This window comes from Haliotis rufescens, unplaced genomic scaffold (genome assembly GCF_023055435.1).
Source record: "Haliotis rufescens isolate VD_foot unplaced genomic scaffold, xgHalRufe1.0.p SCAF_9, whole genome shotgun sequence".
Taxonomy (NCBI): Eukaryota; Metazoa; Mollusca; class Gastropoda; order Lepetellida; family Haliotidae; genus Haliotis; species Haliotis rufescens.
Genome location: NW_025964383.1, coordinates 25,480,197 through 25,503,810, shown reverse-complemented (window position 1 = coordinate 25,503,810; position 23,614 = coordinate 25,480,197). Strand labels below are relative to the sequence as shown.

The 23,614-nt window shown below is 42.4% G+C and overlaps 1 protein-coding gene across 25 annotated transcripts in view; it reads left to right on the top strand.

Annotated features, from left to right (window-relative positions):
* The window catches only part of LOC124128197 (C2H2 finger domain transcription factor mtfA-like), a 98,809-nt gene that overhangs the window by 32,501 nt on the left and 42,694 nt on the right, over window positions 1-23,614 (top strand). Inside the window, exons 3-5 of one of the 25 annotated variants that reach the window (XR_007219620.1) lie at window positions 13,111-13,487; window positions 14,449-14,773; window positions 16,729-18,113. The exons of 13 other annotated variants lie outside the window; for them this stretch is intronic. Coding sequence is in view for 11 of the 12 variants with exons in the window: in XM_046491598.2 (XP_046347554.1) it covers window positions 10,056-10,483 (428 nt within the window). In the remaining variant the exon portion in view is untranslated. 11 more of the 25 variants (XM_046491779.2, XM_048390845.1, XM_046491808.2 and 8 more) reach the window with 11 other exon arrangements.

Here is a 23,614-nt window from a genome sequence, read left to right as displayed (position 1 = left end):
CTGACATACTGACAAAAGCAGCTTCATTCATCAGAACAGTTTGCTACCTGCAGATATTTACTGCATTTAGATCACATATGAAGTAACTGACCCGAAAAAAGCTTCTGTAGTTTTGGTTTCAGAAAATGTTTTCAGTTCAGACTTTCTGGAATGTGTCACTTAATGTGTGTTACTGTTATGAGAGAAAATCATTTGCCCCTTCTAACCCCATTCTTGAAGACATTAGACTTTTCTTGACACTAAACAAATGAAAAAAGAAATCTTTGTTCTTTCAGGTGATTTTGGCGGCTACAATGAAGTCTTTGCTCAGACCCCAATACCCTTACATTACAAGGGTTCTGCAAAACAAGATCAGTACTCCTCCTTATATTCAACCAGTAGACAAAACCCTGGCCAGCCAATGGGAAGTTTCCCATGTTCGGAGTGTGAGAAAGTGTTTGCCAGTCATGGAGCTAGATGGCATCACATAGCTGCCAAGCACAAGCAGGTGACCTACTCCTGTGTCTGTGGGAAGGTGTATCGTTACAGGCAGAGTCTCCTTCACCACAGACAATCCTGCTCTGTGTATACAAGGTTCTGATACAATCCTGCTCTGTGTTTGCAACGCTCTGATACCATCCGGATGTGTGTATGCAAGGCTCTGATACAATCCTGCTCCGTGTATGCAGACTCTGACACAATCTTGCTCCGTGTTTGCAAGGCTCTGATACAATCCTGCACTGTGTATGCAAGGCTCTGACACGATCTTGCTCCGTGTGTGCAAGGCTCTGATACCATCCGGCTGTGTGTATGCAAGGCTCTAATACCATACTGCTCTGTGTATGCAAGGCTCTGACACGATCCCGCTGTGTGTATGCAAGGCTCTGATACGATCCTGCTCTGTGTATGCAGACTCTGACACAATCTTGCTCCGTGTTTGCAAGGCTCTGATACGATCCTGCTCTGTGTATGCAAGGCTCTGACACGATCTTGCTCCGTGTTTGCAAGGCTCTGATACGATCCTGCTCTGTGTATGCAGACTCTGACACAATCTTGCTCCGTGTTTGCAAGGCTCTGATACAATCCTGCTCCGTGTATGCAGACTCTGACACAATCTTGCTCCGTGTTTGCAAGGCTCTGATACGATCCTGCTCTGTGTATGCAAGGCTCTGACACGATCTTGCTCTGTGTATGCAAGGCTCTGATACATTCTTGGTCCATGTATGCAAGGTTCTGACAATTGTGTTCAGCATAATCAATCTCTGTAGTTTCAAGATTTATTATGTGTACTTCATCCAAACTATAGCAAAGACTACACAAGACCACTGTGTTCTAAAGTGTGTCAAAAGGGGATGCTAAGTGGTGACTCGTTACACCAAAGACCAGGGTACAATTTCCCACATTGGTGCATCATGTGAAACATATTCTTGGACAAATTGCGTGGATCAATGCTCATGATATCAATCACTGGATTGTCTGGTCCAGACTCGATTATTTACAGATCGCTGTCATATACCTGGAATATTGCTGAGTGCTGCGTAAAACAACAAACCAACCAACATATTCATGGTGACCCAAGCTGGCATAGTGCTGAATTTTCAAGCCATGTAAAAACCTTTCAGTAATAAAATAAAGGTTTGAACAAATATTTACTGTTGCTGTTCTGTGTCTATTATTTCCTGGACTGAAGGCTGCATAACAGCCTGTAGGATTGTGAACATTGATGAAGCTGTTGTGATGAATAGGCCATCTGCAACTGTAGGACTTACTCAAAACGGACCATCTGAACTGTGTCTCATAACACTGAGTGTATTTCCAAAACAGGAGTGAGTTGGGTTTACCGCCGCTTTTAACATTATTCCAGTTGTATCACGGCGTGTCAGCTTAATGTAGGAGGAAAGCCCAAAGTGATGCAGGTCTCAGACGTTTACCACTTCGGTGAAACCCACGGGCACAGGCATGGGGCTGACAAACCTAGAAGCATAATCAGGGCGAACCGGGATTCGAACCCACTTAACTTTCAAACCCACTTAACTTTCAGTATATATTTTTTTTAAAACCCAACATATTTATCCCTGAATAAAACCTCTGCAATTTGATGCAAAGTGGCTTGGACCCAAACCTGATTGGCAGTTTTTATTGAAATAATAATGGTCTGTATTAGAGAATTATTTCTTGTTGCTTTCAGGTTATCAAGGTGTGAACTGCAACTTTGCCCCTGTTAGATACTATGACTCTGTCAAAGGAAGGAGTGTGGACATGGACGCCTCAGCATATGCGTACAATGTGTCCAACCCCGAGGCTGCTGTTGGCGCCTATCCTTGCCCTCACTGTGATAAATCATTTGCTAGCTATGGTGCTCGATGGAACCATGTCGGGGCGGTTCATGAGAAGAAAAGCTACACTTGTGTTTGTGGGAAGATCTATCTGTATAGCCATAATTTGAAAAGGCATAAAAAGACATGTTCAGTGTTTGCATCAACAATTTGATAATCCATGAACTGTGGTTATTGTACGTTCATTTTCAATTCCAGTGATGTTTTTTACTTACAAACTGTGCAATGAATCTGCATTGACAGAACTACTTGGGTAGAACAGGGTTTCATTCCCAACAAGGTTACAATGTATCAAGCCCATTTCTGGTGGCCACCTGCTGTGATATGTCTGGAATACACCTGTGCACTCACTCACTCAACGCTGCTGGCTTAATGGCTTGACCTCAAGAAATAGATGCAAGCAAAAGTCAATTTAGTGATTTGTCATACACTGTAATTCAAAGGTGTTCTTATGGTGTTGTTTCAGTTTCAAACTGATGAGTTGATCATGAATTCCCTGAATGATTATGTTCAAAATCAGTTCTCTGTTGTGCAGGACCTTAAGATAGAATGTGACATTTATGTCAGTCTGATAAAAGACAAAGTTTCAAGGCCGGTTGATGTTGCAAGCTTTCCTTGGGGACATGTTTGTGTTACAGAGTAAAGTAAAAGATCCTTTTGGAATATTGCTGGTTAATTTGTGATTTATTTGAAGAGAACAGAAAAAAACCTTTAAAAATTATTTATTTTTATTCTCAGTCGTATTCAAGAGCAAATATTTTCAAACCAATAAAATCTGGTGATTGGCTGAATCTCTTTGTGTCACTGTACTGTGAGCGAATCCAGATTCTGCTCTGGTTACAAAGAGCAGTACCATCAGTTGCTAATCTGTCAATGAAGGTATCAGTTTGTTCAATTGATTCAGGAAAGATGATATGTTTGTAATGTCTCTCCTGGTGTTGTATTTTTCTGCTTTTGTTTCTTTATCACAGTTTTTGGTTCTCAGATTTGTTACATGATTCATGCTTTGTTGTGATTGTGAAGATGATGAGCTAAAAGAACCAAACTAGAGCAAACTTTTATTTGGTTTCAGATTACCCTATTCGTGACACCATTCTTGGATTTGACGATCCTAACCCTTTCCCCCGAGGAGACGTTCATGCCATTCTCACCGATCAGAATCAGTTCTTGAACTTGATGTCCCCTAGAGGTTCATTCTGCCCCACCCGAGCACCCCCTGACTCCGCAGGCAGCTACCCTTGCCCTCATTGTGTTAAAGTCTGTGCCACAGCTGGAGCAAGGCGCTACCATATCATGGCCATTCACCGCAAAGTTGTATATAAGTGTGTGTGTGGAAGAGAGTATACGTACAAACCCAACCTGCTGAGACACCAGAAGTCCTGTGCTGCTTATATGGTGGGACAGAGTTCCACATCCAGCACTTGATGCTTCTGTCATTTTCAGGATCAATGATTTCTCTGTGCTATCATTATTACATGAAGGGCCCATGACCAAAATCTGGCTGACAATATATGCTTAACCAACCTGTGAAATGTCAACAAGCCAGGAACTGGTTCTGTTGTTATAGATTCCTCAGAACCGAAATCAAGCGGTCTGGGTCAAGAAGAATGTGCAACATGGTTTCCCAGTTCATTACACCAAATTCTGGAACTGTGATATGCAAGTGACAAGACGAAATGCCTGCAAGCAGAGCTTGGAATAGAAGATGTCTTGTTAAAACAATATTTATTTATTCTTTGACCACAATCGTTCAGAGTAATTGTTTATCAGAATTCTGGTGTCACATCGGAAGGCAAGGAGCTTGGTGGGGTTTTCATGTACTTCTACAGTTATAATGACATTCATTTAAAGCACAAATGCATCTTCACTACAGCAGATGTTGTGGGTTGCCCCTTGTATGTCAGAAGATCCTACCAGTTGTCTAGAAGAGGGTGTTTTTGTTACTTTCAGATTATTATTATGGAGTTTTGGCAGGACCAGGCCAACCAAGTCGTCCTGCACAGCTTGGTGTTGACAAGCTCAGTGTTCAGGACTTCTATCAGTCTCCCGAAGTGAGATCTGGAAGCTATCCATGTCCTGTGTGTGGCAGAGTGTTTGCTGGGACTGGAGCCAGATGGAACCATGTGTCCTCTGTCCATAATAAGACCAAGTTCACGTGTGTCTGTGGGAAGGTCTACCTTCATAGCCCTAGTTTGATTCGGCACAAAAAGATGTGTCCATTCTGTGTCAACCCCAAAGTGTAGTTGCCATATATCATGTCTTCTCAATGTGGGGGCGGTCGGGTAGCCTAGTGGTTCAAGTGTTAGCTCGTTACGCCGAAGACCCGGGTTCGATTCCCCACATTGGTAAAATGTGTGAAGCCCATTTCTGATGTCCCCTGCTGTGATGTTGCTGGAATATTGCTAAAAGCGTCTTAAAACCATACTCACTCACTCACTCTTCTCAAGGTGACAAAGAAATCTGGTGTTTCCATTGGTTCATGCTGGCATATTTGGGTAGAGAAGGGTCGAGTTGTTTGTTTGTCATTCTGATGGTTTGATTTGCATAGTACATGGGTTCTGTGACTCCATAGAACCTGGAAACCCAAAGTTGTATTCCTAAAAGAACAAAGAAAACAAAACTCTATGAATGTTGGAATATTTGATTTGGTGTCACCGCTTTCTTTGTTTTCCCTTTTGTTGTGTTTAGATATTTATATATGGAAATACTTATCACACTGACCGAACCATTGCGGACTCCAGGTCAGAATAGGTTCCAAGTACCTAATACTTTAATACTTGTCACGAGAAGCAACTTGAAGGGGAACCGGGGAATCCAAACTGTTTGTCTTTTGAATCGTTGTAGGTGATAAACTAAGTGCATTAAAACACAATCCTCCACTTTTGCCTCGAATTGTTTTTTTCGCCGCTTGATTTTAGGTAGATTGACAATCCTTTTCTTCAATAATTTCCCTGGACATTTCTTATGCAGGCCTGTTGTAGACATGTATAAGCCAGAACACAAGGAATATGAAATGTAACAACTTGTGACTATCTTGCAAGGTACATGATGTTATGATTTCGCAAAAAGATTTTTTTTGGATTGTTACAAAGCCAGCTGTGATCTGCACAATGCAATTTACCATTTTGCTAGGTTGCTATTTATGCTTTCCGTGTTTTTGCTTACATATTTTGTTCATACTTACAAAATTTATGGACCCTCTACACTAGACTATACACTTGTTGGCGAACAAGGACAAACCAGCATTATTTAACATAGAAAAGAAGCACACATGAAAGAACTCGAGGAGAGTTAACATTGTACCCCTGTGGTATGGAAAGTTTATATAATTTTGCCATCCACTTGTTTATTTACTGGCTGCAGATATATTGCTTGAATAACTCCCATGTTTAACAAAAAACAAACAAAAATATATTCAGCAGTTGCTCGGAGTTCAATTTCAGATGTATTTCCGCAGGCACATGTTGATGATATTTTGGACCATAAACGACTAGAAAAACATTTTGTTACTTTTTCAGGTCTCCATAGTTCTCAACGATTTCTTGAACACCAATGGCATGATGGCATAAACGTCACCGAGGAGTCAGGAAAAGCTGAATATTCTTACTGGCCGCCACAAGGAAGTCTGAAGTTCCGTCGTTGTTTCAGACCACTGCCTGAGCCAATTGGATCCAGATTCCCTTGTCCAGATTGCAATAAAATGTTTGCAAGCGCTGGGTCCAGGTCCAATCATATAACGGCTATCCATGCCAAACAGACTTTCTCTTGTGTTTGTGGCAAGTCCTATCCTTACAGTCAGAATTTACTGAGGCATAAACGATCCTGTGCTGTGTGCGTCGTGGATCAGTCAGCATAGACCTTGACGTGGAATTTTGGGAGATTTTGCAGCTCTGGTTGTTTGTTTACCTTGATGTCATGTAAAGAATTCTACTCCACCTGGATGTCATTCCCCACGTCGTCATTTTCTGGTTCTCTTCTTATACCTCATTCCCCTGAACGTTTGATTATGTGGACAAAATCACAGGTTGAATTGCCAACAGTTTCTGACATAAATATGCTTTTCCATTGCTGATGCAAGCACGTCCTCATGCACAACTGCTCCTTCATGTTGGGTGTTGTTCCACTTCCTACTCCATGCAGAGTTATTCTTGATCACAACTGTAAAGATAAATATTTACCTTGTTGAAGAACAAGAACAGGCCATTAAAGACGTTTTTGTTACTTTCAGGTAACCAATGCTCAAACAGATATGTTGACAATGTTCGGTCCGGACAACATGAAGATTCAGATCAGACTAGTCAGTCCTGGAAGGAACAACACAATTTACGTTCTCCATCACAAGAAAGCCCTAACCCACCAAGCGGAGTGTTTCCATGCCCTCATTGTGAAAAAGTATTTTTAGGCTATGGTGCCCGATGGAGCCACATTGCTGCTATTCACCAGAAACTGGTTTACACTTGTATCTGTGGGAAGAAATACCCATACAGCCAGAGTTTGCAGAGACACAGACGAAAATGTTCTGTGTACATGGCACAGCTGTCTGGTGCTGACGAGATCTGGTGAACATGTCTTGAACACAGCTGTCCGGAGCTGACGAGATCTGGTGAACATGTCTTGAACACAGCTGTCTGGAGCTGACGAGATCTGGAGAACATGTCTTGAACACAGCTGTCCGGAGCTGACGAGATCTGGTGAACATGTCTTGAACACAGCTGTCTGGAGCTGACGAGATCTGGAGAACATGTCTTGAACACAGCTGTCTGGAGCTGACGAGATCTGGTGAACATGTCTTGAACACAGCTGTCTGGAGCTGACGAGATCTGGTGGACATGTCTTGAACACAGCTGTCTGGAGCTGACAAGATCTGGTGAACATGTCTTGAACACAGCTGTCTGGAGCTGACGAGATCTGGTGGACATGTCTTGAACACAGCTGTCTGGAGCTGACAAGATCTGGTGAACATGTCTTGAACACAGCTGTCCGGAGCTGACGAGATCTGGTGAACATGTCTTGAACGCAGCTGTCCGGAGCTGACGAGATCTGGTGAACATGTCTTGAACGCAGCTGTGTGGAGCTGACGAGATCTGGTGAACATGTCTTGAACGCAGCTGTCTGGAGCTGACGAGATCTGGTGAACATCTATTGAACACAGCTGTCCGGAGCTGACGAGATCTGGTGAACATGTCTTGTACGCAGCTGTCTGGAGCTGACGAGATCTGGTGAACATGTCTTGAACGCAGCTGTCTGTAGCTGACGAGATCTGGTGAACATCTATTGAACACAGCTGTCTGGAGCTGACGAGATCTGGTGAACATGTCTTGAACGCAGCTGTCTGGAGCTGACGAGATCTGGTGAACATGTCTGGAACATCTGTTCTTATGGCTGTAACATGTGATCAGCGTTTTATGTTCAAGAGTGTTCTTCTATGGCTGACCCTTAAGGTGTTGTCTTCTGATGTCTTCAGGAATTTCATATCGGCAGATATTTCTCTTCCAATGTTCTTCTGATTTTGTTCTGCTGTAGCTGACTCTTGAGTTAATGTCTTCTGAAATTGTGACTGTTTTGAAGGTCAGTCTCTGAGGTTCTTCATGTCGCCCTTCCTTTCCTTGCTGTTGCCATTCTGATGATATGATGGCATATCTATACATGACAGGGAGTGATGGTTTTCTTCTTAACCAGTTGTATGTCTTGTTTGGTTCAATAACTTCATGGGGGGAGCTTGGTAGTCTTGTGGTTAAAGTGTTTGCTTGTTACATTGAAGTCTGAGGTTCTAATTAAAAGGGAAATTGGTATGATGGGTGAAGTTCGTTCTGGTGTCCCTTTTTAAAATATTGTAAAAAGTGATATAAATTCTCACTAACCTCCTTACTAATAACTAGAAACAATATAAAAGTTGAAATACTTTTAATGTCAGAATGACATTAGGTTACACGATAAATCAATATGTTCGTATTGGTTGTTACTTAAGTCCATGCGATATCAGCACTTCTTGAGAACCTTTTTCTTTTGTTTCTTTCAGATGAACTTGTTCAGGATTGTCATGGTATCATTCCCAATTTCCATACCTTTGATAGGAGCTTTGCACTACCACAGGCTAGCTCAGGTCGGAGTCCATACAGAGTTTATCCTGAGCCAGTCAATGGGAACTATCACTGCCCTGTCTGTGACAAAGTGTTTGCCAGTCATGGAGCAAGATGGAACCATGTAGGCGCTGTACATGACCGACAGGTGTATGCTTGTGTGTGTGGCAAGAAATACAATTTCGGAACTTCCCTGTCCAGACATAAGAAATCTTGTTCTTGGTGCATCACAATGCCTCTCTGATGTAGCAGATGGTGATTGGTCATTCCTGACCAATGTAAATGCCAGATTGGTTATGGAGACTGTATATTACACAAAGTTTGTTGGCTTTGTGGTAGATGTGGGAGCTGGTTGTGAAGAAGACCTGATCGAGTTCCCCACATGGGTTTATAATCAAATCAGTTGTTGGTGAATGCAAATTTGACTTTTCAAGGGAAGCAGTATCATTATTCAGGAGACATTGATCATTGTTTTTGCATCATGGAAGAAACTCTTATAGGGGAATAACCAATATTTTCATCAGTTTGATCCATTTGTATCAAGGACATGATATGGCCAGATTTGTTAAAAGCAAATTCTAAGACACTTCAAATTAAGTTTACTGTTCCTGATATTGTTGCCGAAGGTTGTGTCCCTTTCAATTCATAATTTGTATACAAGGAAACATCTTGTGATGTTAAATACTAGCTGAAATACTTGCCAGCCCTGACCAAAACCTGCCTGCCCACTATAATCATATGTTTCTCAGGATAATTTAATTGAAAGTTTAAATCGAATTCAATGAATATGAAGTAATGCAAGAAAAGAAATAGCAAACACTTTTTAGGACAGATTTGTATTTACATCCTAGAATACATCATGTAAATAATGAGTATCATCGGGAAATATTTAGAATATTTTTACATATGAAATATAACCCGACCGTCGGGCAGGGGGATTTGAAAATCTGGCAGCCCGAGTTGAAATCAACCCGTCTCAGACGGTCGGGCAACACTGTTTCCATGCACACACATCTGCAGACAGTTACACCATATCTGAAACACCCAGAGTAGAAAGATGGACTTGAAGCATGAACTTGAACCTGCTTTTTGTTGCTTGCAGGTTTTGTCCTTGAGAACCCGTTCCCCGCAGGGCTTAATGTAGCCCTTGGACATATTCATGGCAGACCATTTGCAGAGCAAGCCCCCATTACTCTGATGAAATCACACGTTCCTACCCACACAGGGCTGTTCCCATGTTCTCAGTGTGACAAAGTGTTCTCTGGTCGGGGGGCCAGATGGAACCATGTTAAGGCTATCCATGACCAGGCCACCTTTGCCTGTGTCTGTGGTGTGACTTACAACTACTGCAATGCCTTGTCCAGGCATAAGAAGAAGTGTTCCATGTGTGTTGGGTATCACAGATAGGCGATTTCCCAGAAACTTCCTGTTGAATTTCTGTTATACTGGCTGGTGTATTTTCAGACCACATAGCATTTCAGGTCAGGTTCAACAGAACTGGAATATTTCTGTTGAACATACAGGATATCAGTGTGGAGTGGGTTAGAAATACTTTCCTGTTTGTCACAGATCTCTGAGTTTAGAGGACTCCTTTCTTCTGAATATCTTGCAGTAGCTAATGAATATGCAGTGTGTCAATGGGTACTTTTTGTTGTTTCAGGTTCAGTTGGTTATGGAGGTGCTTCTCGACAAGCTGTAACATTGCTCAGAGGGCAAGCTTATCATGGACGAGTTCCAATAGGTGTTCGGTTGTCAGAAGGGGGTCTGGATGACGGTGGGGGTCAGTGGTCGGTAGGGAGTCAGGGTGATGAATGGGATCAGTGGCGTCAATCTGATCCAGGGATCCAGGGGGGCCAGGGGACGTATCCGTGTCCGAATTGCGATCGGGTGTTTGTTACAAGCACTGCCAGGAAATATCATGTTGAGGCTGTACATGATCTTATGATCTTTACCTGTGTCTGTGGGAAGATGTACAAGTACCGATCAAGCTTACAGAAACATTTGAGAAACAGTAAAGTGTGTGCTGCACAAACAAGTCATGCAAAGTCATCACAGGGCAGTGAAGTGACGATGACAACTTTCCACTGATTCGAGGGCAGCGGCAATGTATTTCTCCTATATCTTGACTCTCTTCATATTGAGATCTGAAATACTTCATGATGTTACTTCTGTTGAATAAGTGCGTTTTGTTTGAGTTTTTTTCTAAAGCAAAGCCAGATGTTTTACTTATTATTTCAAACAATCACTTTCAGCATTTTGTGTTTGTTTCTTCACCTGATAATAACTTCAATGTGAAGTTTATGCGTTATGTGGCTTTTCCATTGGACGAGATGTTGGTCACATAACCGAAACTGAAGTGGCTCTCATTCTGTGAAGGTTCATACACCAATGAACTCACTCAAAGTGGAAGTCAATTCTTATATACTATCAAAACTGAATAGGCCAAAACAAATTTCTTTGGACATGTAGGGGCATGGGTGGCCCAATCATCTCAGGCGCCGTGATTTGCTGTGAAGAATTGTCCTTCAGGCACGCCGGAAACCTATCATTGAGGGTTCGAATCCCGGTTCGCACCGATTATGTTTCTAGGTTTGTCAGCACCATACCTGTGCTCGTGGGTTTCACCGAAGTTGTAAACGTCTGAGACCTGCATCACTTCGGGCTTTCCTCCCACATTAAGCTGACACGCCGTGATATAACTGGAATACTGTTAAAAGTGGCGTTAAACCCAACTCACTCACTCACTCACTCACTCATTTGGACATATGTTGATGTATGATACCGATGTTATTGCTTTTTATCAATTCTATGTAGTTCAGCATAAATCATCGTTTCTTGAGCTACATATGCAGGATTTTACTTTTATAATGTTAATAATGAGGTTTAGCAAGGTCACGTCTTGTTGGTCATTTTTCTACTGTGCAAGAGTCTCTTTAAAAGGCAACAGGAACCAGAACTGTTGCATGGTTTATATCAAGAAGATGGGAACATTCTTGTTCTGTGTACACAGGATATTACCCTGTGTTGGATTTTGTATACAGATTGTGAATACAGTACATGTTTGTACAATAATTGTCATAATAAACAATCATATGAATAATAGTATAAGCCTTAGCTTGTGTTTGCTACTAAGGACTTAAAAAATAGAAACAATCATTTCCGGTTGTTGTCTTTTGCATAGGGAGTGAATGTTGTTTTATGCCAACGAGTGGTTGATTGCATGGTGCAATCCATGTTTTTCTTGATAAGGTAACACACAATTATCCTGGCCACACACTGTTTGTTTTGTTTGTTTGTTGTTTTACGCCGCACTCAGCAATATTCCAGCTATATGACGGCAGTCTGTAAGTAATCGAGTCTGGACCAGACACTCCAGTGGTTGACATCATGAGCATCGATCCATGCATTTGGGATCGATGACATCCATCAACCAAGTCAGGGAGCCTGACCACCTGATCCCGTTAGTCACCTCTTACGACAAGCATGGGTTGCTGAAGACCTAATTCTACCCCGGATCTTCACGGGTCTTGTCACATACACTGACCACCTCATCCTTGCTTGTCATTCTGCATGACAACATCAGGCACTTGGGCTTTGTTAACCCTGAAATTACCACAGGTATAATTGAAGTTAACCAATACAGTTCACACAGGTGTCTGATACACTGAACACACCATTACGATCGATTCAGGCTAGTATTTACGATTTTGAGCCTAAAAATCCGCCAATAAGTTTGTCTCTCTCCCCTCCCCCCTAAATTACTAATTTTATCATTTCTATTTACACACATAAAATATTATGCAAATTGATTTTTGCACTGGCAACATGAAGCATTCTACTGCTGACAAATGAGAGCTATGTATTCATTTCACATCGTGTTTACAAATATCCATCAGTGATATGAGGTGTCTGATTGGTCATTATGTTAAAACACACTCAAGTCATTTTGTCGATTTATCCTTGCATCTGCAGAGAGGGAACTAATTGCATGTACACGACTATTACCTCAAAACTCGAAGGGGCGGTGAAATAGCCTAACGGTGAAAGCGTTCACTCGTCACGCCAAAGGCCAAGGTTCGATGATAAGGCTTGAATGTTGCCAAAGAGGATCTTAAACAATGCCACTCACTCACTCACTCACTCACTCACTCACTCACTCACTCACTCACTCACTCAAACACTCACTCACTCAAACACTCACTCACTCAAACACTCACTCAAACACTCACTCAAACACTCAAACACTCACTGGCCAGGTTGAAAACCAGGTCTGATTTCAACAAGGACGCAGTTGTCACCTAATTCTTGGTGCGTCTGTGATGATACTGCTTTAAGGATGTCAAACAACACTCGCTCGCTCACTGGTCAGGTTGAAGACCAGTTCTGATTTCAACAAGGACAAAAAAAATTGCCCAATTCCTGCTGCGTCCGTGATGATACTGCTTTAAGGAACACTCACAAGCCCACTCACTCACTCACTCATTCACTGGTCAAGTTGAAGAACTGATCTGATTCCCACAAGGATACAATGTGTTCACCCCATTCTGCTTAGCATCTCTCATTTTTCATTGTAGCTAGAACTAGCCAACACCCATACTCTAAAACCACAGCCTTTTATCACTGTTGGCAGGACACGGGTGACAATGTTGTTTCATTCCTACCCTAATCAAACTCAGTCTCTTCGTATCTAGCGATGTTTCATTTGTTACTTTCAGATTCAAATCAGCTTATCCCCAATGATGCTAGGTGGCCGTGGCCAAAGCTGGCCACATACACGTCCCAGTTTCCACCCAATGTACCGACTAGCCACCCTTTGTCAGTTCATGACGAGTCATCCCCAGGCAGCACGACCAAGAAGAAGTCCATTTGTGACATCTGTGGCCGGGTGTTCAATGATAGCACTGCTAGAAGGGTTCATAGGCAGGCTGTCCATGAGAATATCGTGCATGTGTGTGTGTGTGGGAAGACCTATCGCTACATGAGATCTCTGAAGAAACATCAACAAGCCGGTGTTTGCCCTGGAGAGGCCTCAGAAAATACACACACTGACATTATTTAGGGGGGAAAGGAAATTGGCTGATGTTGTTAGAAGGTAGAGCAAGATCTGGATGTAAATTTCTTTTTTAAAAATTATTTAATTTCCTGCATTGTGTATTTAAAGAGAAAACAGACAAGGTACAAGGAATTGCGGATTATATTCCCGAGTGAATGAATGGTGTAAGTCCCAAACCTTTAGCATTTGTTCACAAGAGACAGATAATCTTTAATTCTGAGTTCCAAGTTGTTTATTCTTTTTATTACTTACTGGCATTTTAAGAGAATGTGAGGAAAAGCATTAAATGTCAACACTTGAGATGAACTTCACTGAAGGCAGCCTTTTGTTCAGGTGATGTCATGTAATCCATTTGTGATGTCATTAAAAATGATGATGTCATATTGTATTTTCTTCAACAATGACGCACTGTGATGTCATAGCTTCAACTGACCAATCAGCATTGAGAATCACATGTTATTACACACGATCATTCTACCCTTATGGGAAATATTCAGTGTTTCTTTCTTCCAATCATGAACACTATGGCTTAAGTTAACATGTTACAGGAGTCAGTTGGATTTTATGCTGCTTTGAACAGTATTTCTGTTATATCATGGCGTGTCAACTTCATGTAGGAGGAAAGTCCAAAGTTTGCCTCTTTTGTAAAACCCAGCGTAATATTTTTTTCATATGTAGGAAATAGGATCTGCATGTACAATTTAGATTGTATCAAAATACATTTTGCCAGGACTATGGTCAAACTATTCCCAATCAGAAATTTTGTACCCATGACCTACAGCGGGTACCCGAGTACATTGGGTAATCAGGGGTTGGGTACCTGGTTAGTAAATTTGGACTCGTCCCTGCCCTTATATCTATATATTGCAATAAAAAAAGGTGCCAATGCACAGCCCTGCTACATACACACACCTGCTATTAAAATGATTAGCATCAAAATCATATGTGTCATGAAAAGATAAAGTCAACAGACACTAGAACTTGTTTTTGTTACTTTCAGGTTTTGGCTATGCAGGCTACACAGACAAAGGTTTTGGACAGCATGTGACCAAAACTCAAGCAAATATATACAGCTTTGGGCGAGCTGCATCTCAAATTACTTCTGAACACTTGGTATCTGTCGATACGGAAGATCCATTTTCACGTAGACTGTTGGCTTGTAATATATGTGACAAAACATTTTCCAACCCGGACACAAGGAGAATACATTTTGAAGCTGTTCACAGCAACATCACTTTTACCTGTGTCTGTGGGAAGGTGTACAAATACCGCAGTGCACTCAGTAGGCACAAGAAGTTCTGTGAGAAGGTCCTAGCTAATCACAAGTAGGTTCAGATCCAAGGTGAGGTGAGGTGAAATTAGGTTTAACGTCGCGTCCAAGATTATTGCACTTATATAGCGACGTGCATGCACGTGTGTGTATGTGGCTGCTTGTACTAGTCCGGACTGATGCCGATTTATAGTGCTAGCTCACTGATATACCATGCCGCAGTTTAACATGAATACCCAACTCAGACACAGTATACTGACTCCAAGCCGACCAGTCCTTGTTTTAGCCCCTAATGCCGAGCGTCAGACAGGATAACAACAAGTACCATCTTTTAACGTCTTTTGGTATGACGCGGACGGGGATCGAACCCCGGACCTTCCGCTCTCCGGGGTACAGATCCAAGCAGGAACTACATGTTGGATGTGCATTGAGTTAAACAACGATGTAGACTTCAGCTGAGTTTTGGAACCGATTTGGCAGACGATTCATTCATACTGTTGGGCTTGTACGGATTGTAATTTGGGAAAGTTGGTGGCTATGCCTCATTGTTTGCAGAGTAGGTCAGGTAGCATAGTTTGTGATGTGTTTACTCTTACAACCAAAGACCAAGTTAAAATGAAGCCCATTCTTTGTATCTGCCAAAATGGGACTGGACTATTTCTAAGAGGGACAAACAAAAAAAACTTGGTTGCTCATTGTCCACTCGCATGCTCACTCGCTCTCTGTCAGCTGTAGGTCAGAGAATATTGTTCATGCTGATGTTGGTGGTCTTTGGGTCTGATCTTTGATACTATGTTGTACACATCAGGCGACTTATCCTTAGAAAAGCACTCAAAGGATTATTACAAGGATAAGACTGGGGCTACATGTGTCTGTATCTAACTGAGAGTGGGACGAGGGGTCAGGCTGAAGACCTCACTGGTTACTCATTGGCCTCGGTCAGTTCCCTTCGCCGCGAATAGCTGCAAAATTGCTTATGCGGCATTAAGCAATATTCATTCACTCACTCGATCAGTTCCCTACATGGAAAAATATGCAAGAAAAAATGAACCACGCTGGACAGATACAGCTGACAACAACATGAAGCCAAATTTGGGAATCCTATCGAAATGGGAGCAACACTTACAATTTGTCATGTCATTGTACAATTAGTGAAGACATGAGGGTTCACTTGCACAAAGTGATCTTAGCTCTACGCCAATCGTAACTCCGATATATTAATATAGACTTGCAATAATTGTAGCGCTAATATCGCTTTGAGCAAGTGGGCCTAGGTGTGCTGGAAATGTTTGAGTAACCAGTTATGGCTGGGTTGAACAAGGTCATAAAACTTGATGACTGAAGTCAAACCTCAATGTCTCAATGTCATGCGTAACAACATCAAGACCTAACATAAAGATTGGCAACAAACAAGAACACAGTCTTCCTTTAAAACAGTCTGTCACGCAAACTTAAGGAGGCTACGAGGCCCAACCTGCCTTTTCAGAAAGAAATGTAAATAAGACTTGGCCATAGGACCAGTCACTTAAGTTGCAGACTGTGAAAGAAGAACTATTGTTCAAACATGTACCATATTCTACATAATAAGCGCCCAGGGTGCTCTCAAAATTAGAAATAGGTGGCTTTTATTAGAATATTATTTTGGCGGAAAAAAAACAAACAGTTAAAAGATCGTTAATTTCGTGGTTCATGCTGACAGCCTGAAATGTTTATATACGACACATATATTTTTTCAGAATTCTATTGCCCATAATTAAGGGTGCATATAACACATGATTGAGTGTGTATTATACACAAATAAATTGAAGTCTTGTGTACATTGATCAGTCAGAAGGGATTGTTGTTCACTTGCCAATATATTAGCAAATATCGCCATGGGCGCTTATTACGCCGAATACAGTATATGTCGGTGATCCAGAATTTGTCAGTTGTCACAATGCTGAGGATATTCCTCCTTTAGTGCTCACATCATGAAGAAAAGTCTCAACAGTTTTCTTTTATTCCTTGCAGGTATTGACATTGCTGACATCCAGGAGAAGGTCAGGCATTTTTCTCCCCGATTTGGTTTCGGAAATAGCACTCCTACCAGTTTTGGTAGTTTCCCCATAACTGGTGCATCATGGCTTAGCAGTAGTGGTGGTCAGCAGGACTTGAAGGGCTTGTTTCAGTGTGACATTTGTGAGAAGGTTTTCAGAAGCCAAGACAGTCGAAAAGTCCACAAAGAAGCAGTGCATGAGAACAAGACGTTTGTCTGCATCTGTGGCAAGGTGTACAGGTCTAGCAGTGCTCTTAGCAGACATAAGAGGATATGTAGTGCTTATCAGGCACAGTTATAGTAGTAGACAATTTGGGAGCCCATCACCCATTGGGTCAAAGCTGGAACACTTTGATGAAGCAGCATGGACTTGGGGATCCTGTTCTCTGTGGCAAGGTGTACAGGTCTAGCAGTGCTTCAAGCAGACATAAGCAGATGCGTTGTGCTTATCAGGCTCAGCTAGATTGGTAGGGAGCCCATCACCCATCGGGTCAAAGCTGGAACACCTTCACGAAGCAGCATGGACTTGGGGATCCTGTTCTCTGTGGCAAGGTGTACAGGTCTAGCAGTGCTTCAAGCAGACACAAGCAGATGTGTTGTGCTCTTCAGGCTCAGCTAGATTTGTAGGGTGACCATCACCCATCTGGTCAAAGTTGGAACGCTTTGAAATACTATTTCATGCAAGGAAGCAGCTGGCTTTCGGGATTCTGTTGACTTGTTTGTGGCAAGGTGTGTAGGTCCAGCAGTGTTCTAAGCAGCCAAGAGGATGTGTTGTGCTCTTCAGGCTGAGCTAGACTAGTTGCAAAACATGCAACACTTTGATGAACTTTGAACTACTGTTTTTGAAATATTATTTGCTGCCAGGAAGCATCACTAGTATGTTTGTGGCGAGGTGTGTAGGTCCAGCAATGCTCTTAGCAGACAAGTGGATGTGTTGTGCTAATCCATCTCAGCTGGACAACCAGGGTCAGTCAACATGGAACACATGTAATAGTACTTTGAAGTACTTTTGGATGTCAGGGAGAAGCATGGCCCTTTTCCTTTTGTTGTTGACCAATAAATTTTCAGTTTCATTTTAGCTCATTTCTACTGCCAAAGAACATTAGCTGAGAGAACAGTGGTTCTTGATTCTGATGGGAGAGGAGACTGGTTTAAGTCATTGTGTCAAAGGACAGAATTATGAACCCTTGGTATATTACTCCAGAAATTTGCTCATCTAGGGAATAAATCCTTTTATCCACAGTCATTGCCTGGTGACAGCCGTTAAGTATAAGCCAAAGTAACCACGATGTGTGTCTCAATACATTTGCTGCAAGCTGATTAAAACATTGAAGTTCCAATAAGCATGACATCAGTTAAATATTTGTTTTTCTTGTTACTTGGTTTACGGATCCGCTAACCCTAAGATGTTGAAAAAATTGAAACAATATTTCCCATCGATTCTTTTAATATTTCACTGGGAAAAAAACATAGGTGTCTCAGGATAAGGTCCAGTTTCAAGGCCTGAAATGGTATGAAAGAGAGTAGGTTTGAAGTATGCTACTCCAAAGCAGTTGAGGACCACCCGATTCTTTTATTGTTTACTTTGTCTGTCTAGTTCCAGACTTGTGAAGATCCGGGGTAGAAGAGGTCTTCAGCAACCCATGCTTGCTGTAAAAGGCGACTATGCTTGTCGAATGAGGCGGCTATCGGGATCGGGTGGTCAGGCTTGCTGACTTGGTTGATGCATGTCATCGATCCCAATTGTGTGGATCGATGCTCATGATATCAATCACTGGATGATCTGGTCCGGACTCGATTATTTACAGAGCGCTGTCATATAGCTGGAATATTGCTGAGTGCGGCGTCAAACAACAAACAAACAAACTTGTTCCAGATTATCTTTTATTATGCTTAAATATCTGGTCATGAGTTCAACATACCCAACTGACCTCTTCAACAAATCTGTATTTTGTTTGCAATTGGATTTGAATTCCACCACCTGAAGATCTGTAGACAGTAATTAAACAAAAGACCTTTCATGTTATTTGCATTGGTAGAACCAGCTGATTATTCTGTATTTCATATCAGGTTTTTGAAGTGATGGTCTTGGTATATTTCTTAAACAAGTCTGTATTTGTTTTACGCTGGTATTCCTGCGAGGCTTCTGCAGCCTCACTGTTCTGTACAAGATGATGTTTGCACCGTCACTAGACCATAGCCGCCAACTGCTTTGCATTGTTTGTATTTGTTGTGAATTTGAAATTAAGTTTATTATTTAAGTTTATATTAAGAAATATGATTCTCCCTTATTTCATACAAATAATATGCCAAATTACGGACAACATTTGCTAAGACATGGGTAAGGAGACGGCCATTAATTGGCCTTTCACAACTTTCTCAACTGGTATGGACTCTATTTATGGTGTTGCTTCAGTCAAACCAAGACATTCCACTGGTATTAATATTGATTAAAGTCATTAAAGTCGATGACATAAAAAAATAGACACTAAGCAATAAAATTATCAGCTGAGTATCGGAATCACATAGCTGTATTGTACTGTGGAGATTCATATCGTTGGCTTTGGTGTCTCGACCAGAACATCGTAACAACGTACAAATTTGAATTTTGGAAAGTTGGCAGCTGTATTTGATTCCGGCTGCAACAATCACTGTACATGGGTCAAGCTATTACACATGGGAAGGACAGTGTTCGTTTTTCTGGACAATTGTTTTGATATTTTTACACCTTTTTTAAATGTACTACTCCACTCGTGATAGAGATATTTTTATCTTTCCATGATACAAAAATGATTCTCATAACATGTCAAGAATCTAAATAAATCTGACATATCTCATTATCCCTGTTTAAAGTTAAGTAGTATACATACATATTAAGTAGGGATGTCATGGATTCATGGATTCATCAGTGCATCATGTACTTACACCTGAGGGGGTGTCGTGGCCCAGTCGTCTAAGGCTCATGATTCGCTGTGCAGAGTTGCATCCCTTCGGGACGCCAGAAATCTATGATTGTGGGTTCGAAACCCGGTTCACCACGATTATGTTTGTAGGTTTGTCAGCACCATACCCGTGCTCGTGGGTTTCACCGAAGTGGTAAACATCTGAGATCTGCATCACTTCGGGCTTTCCTCCCACATTAAGCTGACACGCCGTGATATAACTGGAATAATGTTAAAAGCGGCGTTAAACCCAACTCACTCACTCACTCACTCACTCACTCACTCACTCACTCACACTTAATTCAGGTTACGCCTACTCATATATCGGATCATGTTTTAATTATGCATCAACCCACCCTAATAACTTCTAGGGCGAACATACCATTAAACAAAACACAAAATGATTGCAGGATAATATTGGAATAAGACAACATTAACCAGTCATGTAAGTTCAAACAAACAGGAAATTAGGGACCATTTGATATTCTTGGGAGGTCTGGGATTTTGTTTCGCAATTAGATGTTTTTTCAGGTACAGCTTCAAATAAGATATTTTTATGTTTAAAAGTATGAGCCTGAATTATTTTTAAAGAAAGACACCTCCCAACAATGTTATTTTTGTGGAGCGTATTTCTTATTTTTTAACAGTCTGAAGCAGAATTATATTTTCAAGAATTTTTGGGGACACTTTATTTTTTTCCTGTAAAATTCCAGGACAGCCCCAGAATATCAAATGATTGGTCCTTGAGCAACAACCTCTTGTCTCATGGAGAACGGGTGGTCGGGTAGCCTAGTGGTTAAAGCGTTCGCTCGTCACGCCAAAGACTCGAGTTCGATTCCCGACATGGGTACAATGTGTGGAGCCCATTTCTGGTGTCCCCCACCATGATATTGCTGGAAAATTGCTAAAAGCGGCGTAAAACCAAACTCACTCACTCACTCATGGAAAACATGAAACAACAGCACAACTGAAGCCAGGAGATATGTATGAGTATGTTATGTAATCCTGACATCTCTGAGATTGAGCATCCACACATGTTCTCATTGTTTAAGTATGAAACATTGCAGAAAACATCCATTTTAGTTTATAGAAGAGTCATGGAAATAAAGATATTTATTTATACCCTTGTTTTTGTTATAGATATATAAACCATTTAAAGTTTCTTCTGCTGTAAGTTAAGGTGAAATGGGGTTTAACGTCATGGTCAAGATTCCACTTATATAGCACTGTGCATGCGTGCGTGTGTCGGGCTGCGTGCCTGTCAGGCAGTGGGGCTGTGTGCCTGTCGGGCTGCGTGCCTGTCGGGCTGTGTTCCTGTCGGGCTGCATGCCTGTCGGGCTGCATGCCTGTCGGGCTGCATGCCTGTTGGGCTGCATGCCTGTCGGGCTGTTGGGCTGCATGCCTGTCGGGCTGTTGGGCTGTGTGCCTGTTGGGCTGCGTGCCTGTTGGGCTGTGTGCCTGTCGGGCTGCGTGCCTGTCGGGCTGTTGGGCTGTGTGCCTGTTGGGCTGTGTGCCTGTTGGGCTGCGTGCCTGTTGGGCTGTGTGCCTGTTGGGCTGCGTGCCTGTCGGGCTGTGTGCCTGTCGGGCTGTGTGCCTGTTGGGCTGCGTGCCTGTCAGGCCTAGCTGCTTGTATTAGCCCAGACTAATGTCAGTTTTGTCGTACTATCCCACTTAGATTGCATGTTGCGGTTTAACATTTATACGCCACTCAGACACTGGACTATTTCTGAGTGCTGCATTAAACAACAAACAATCAAACAGACACTCAGACACAGTATAATGACTCCAAGCTGACCAGTGCTTGTTTTAGCCCCTTAATGCTGAAAGCCAAGCAGGGAAACAGCTATCAAATTTCAATGTCTTTTGGTATGGCACAGCCAGGGATCGGAACACCTGTCTTCTGTTCTCCGGGCAGATGCTCTTTCCTTGAGACCAAGGAGGCAGTCCTAAATTATGTTATAGGTAAAGCTGCAAGACCGACAAGACAAACTTAACAAACACTGCTCATATAGCAACTTATACAGGTAAATATTTGGTGAATAAAAAATAATCTGATATGTCTTTCTTTTAATGATTGGGGGCATGGGTGGCCCAGTCGTCTAAGGCGCCGCGATTCGCTGTGCAGAGTTGCGTCCCTTGGGCATGCTAGAAACCTATGATTGTGGGTTCAAATCCCAGTTGGCCCCAATTATGTTTCTAGGTTTGTCAGCACCATACCCGTGTTCATGGGTTTCACCGAAGCGATAAACGTCGAAGACCTGCATCACACATTAAACTGACACGCCGTGATATAACTGGAATAATGTTAAAAGCGGCGTTAAACCAAACTCACTCACTCTTTTAATGATTTTTTTTTTTATCTTTAGAGAAAAAGATTTCTGAAGAAGTCTAGGTTATTTTATTCAAACATTCATTCAAAAATTATACACAGCTACAGTCCAGCCTTTTTCTCTTTATTTTTTTCAGAATATGATAGTTTGGCAGGAAGGGGTTATGAAGTCATGGCAGGAGGTAGCGGTGGTATGACAGGGAGTTACAGAGTGGCAGCAGGCACTGGGGATGTGGAGTGGCGAGATGGGAGAGTGTCCGAGAGTCACTACACATTCCCCTGTGAGCTGTGTGGGAAACTGTTCACAGATCAGTGGGTTTTAAAGCGACATAAGAAGGCAAAGCATGAACATGTGACGTATCCCTGTGTGTGTGGAAAGGTGTACAAGTATCAGTGTACTCTACACAAACATCAGAAAACCTGTCCTTTGTGTCCTCAGTGATGGTGAGACCATGGAACCACTGAATAAAGGTATTCACAATGATGTAACTTAGGTTGTAATGAATTTCATCCTTGCCTGTCCCTTGCATATTGGGATTCCGGGACGATAGGTTCCAGCATCCTTGCTTGGCTTCCTGTGGGGATTCCGGGACGTGATAAGTTCCAGCACCCTTGCTTGTCTCCCTGTGGGTATTCCGGGACATGATAGGTTCCAGCACCCTTGCTTGTCTCCCTGTGGGTATTCCGGGACATGATAGGTTCCAGCACCCTTGCTTGTCTCCATGTGGGGATTCCGGGACATGATAGGTTCCAGCACCCTTGCTTGTCTCCCTGTGGGGATTCCGGGACATGACAGGTTCCAGCACCCTTGCTTGTCTCCCTGTGGGGATTCCGGGACATGATAGGTTCCAGCACCCTTTCTTGTCTCCCTGTGGGGATTCCGGGACATGATAGGTTCCCGCACCCTTGCTTGTCTCCATGTGGGGATTCCGGGACATGATAGGTTCCAGCACCCTTGCTTGTCTCCATGTGGGGATTCCGGGACATGATAGGTTCCAGCACCCTTGCTTGTCTCCCTGTGGGGATTCCGGGACATGATAGGTTCCAGCACCCTTGCTTGTCTCCATGTGGGGATTCCGGGACATGATAGGTTCCAGCACCCTTGCTTGTCTCCCTGTGGGGATTCCAGGACATGATAAGTTCCAGCACCCTTGCTTGTCTTCCTGTTGGGATTCCGGGACATGATAGGTTCCAGCATCCTTGCTTGTCTTCCTGTTGGGATTGCGGGACGATAGGTTCCAGCACCCTTGCTTGTCTCCATGTGGGGATTCCGGGACATGACAGGTTCCAGCACCCTTGCTTGTCTCCCTGTGGGGATTCCGAGACATGATAGGTTCCCGCACCCTTGCTTGTCTCCCTGTGGAAAAGACATGAATATGATATTAGAAATATACATTTAAATTAGATACATAGAGTTGGAAGTGCTTAACCAGTTTCCAGGTGTATTGTTGAAGAAGAAATAACACTGAATGAAAGTGTACAATTGTATAAAAACATGCCATCAGGTCATCAGTTCACACCTCATGGGAATCAGCAAGCTTATTACCCATCATAAATTACAGATTGCTACCACTGCTCAACAGGTGTCGT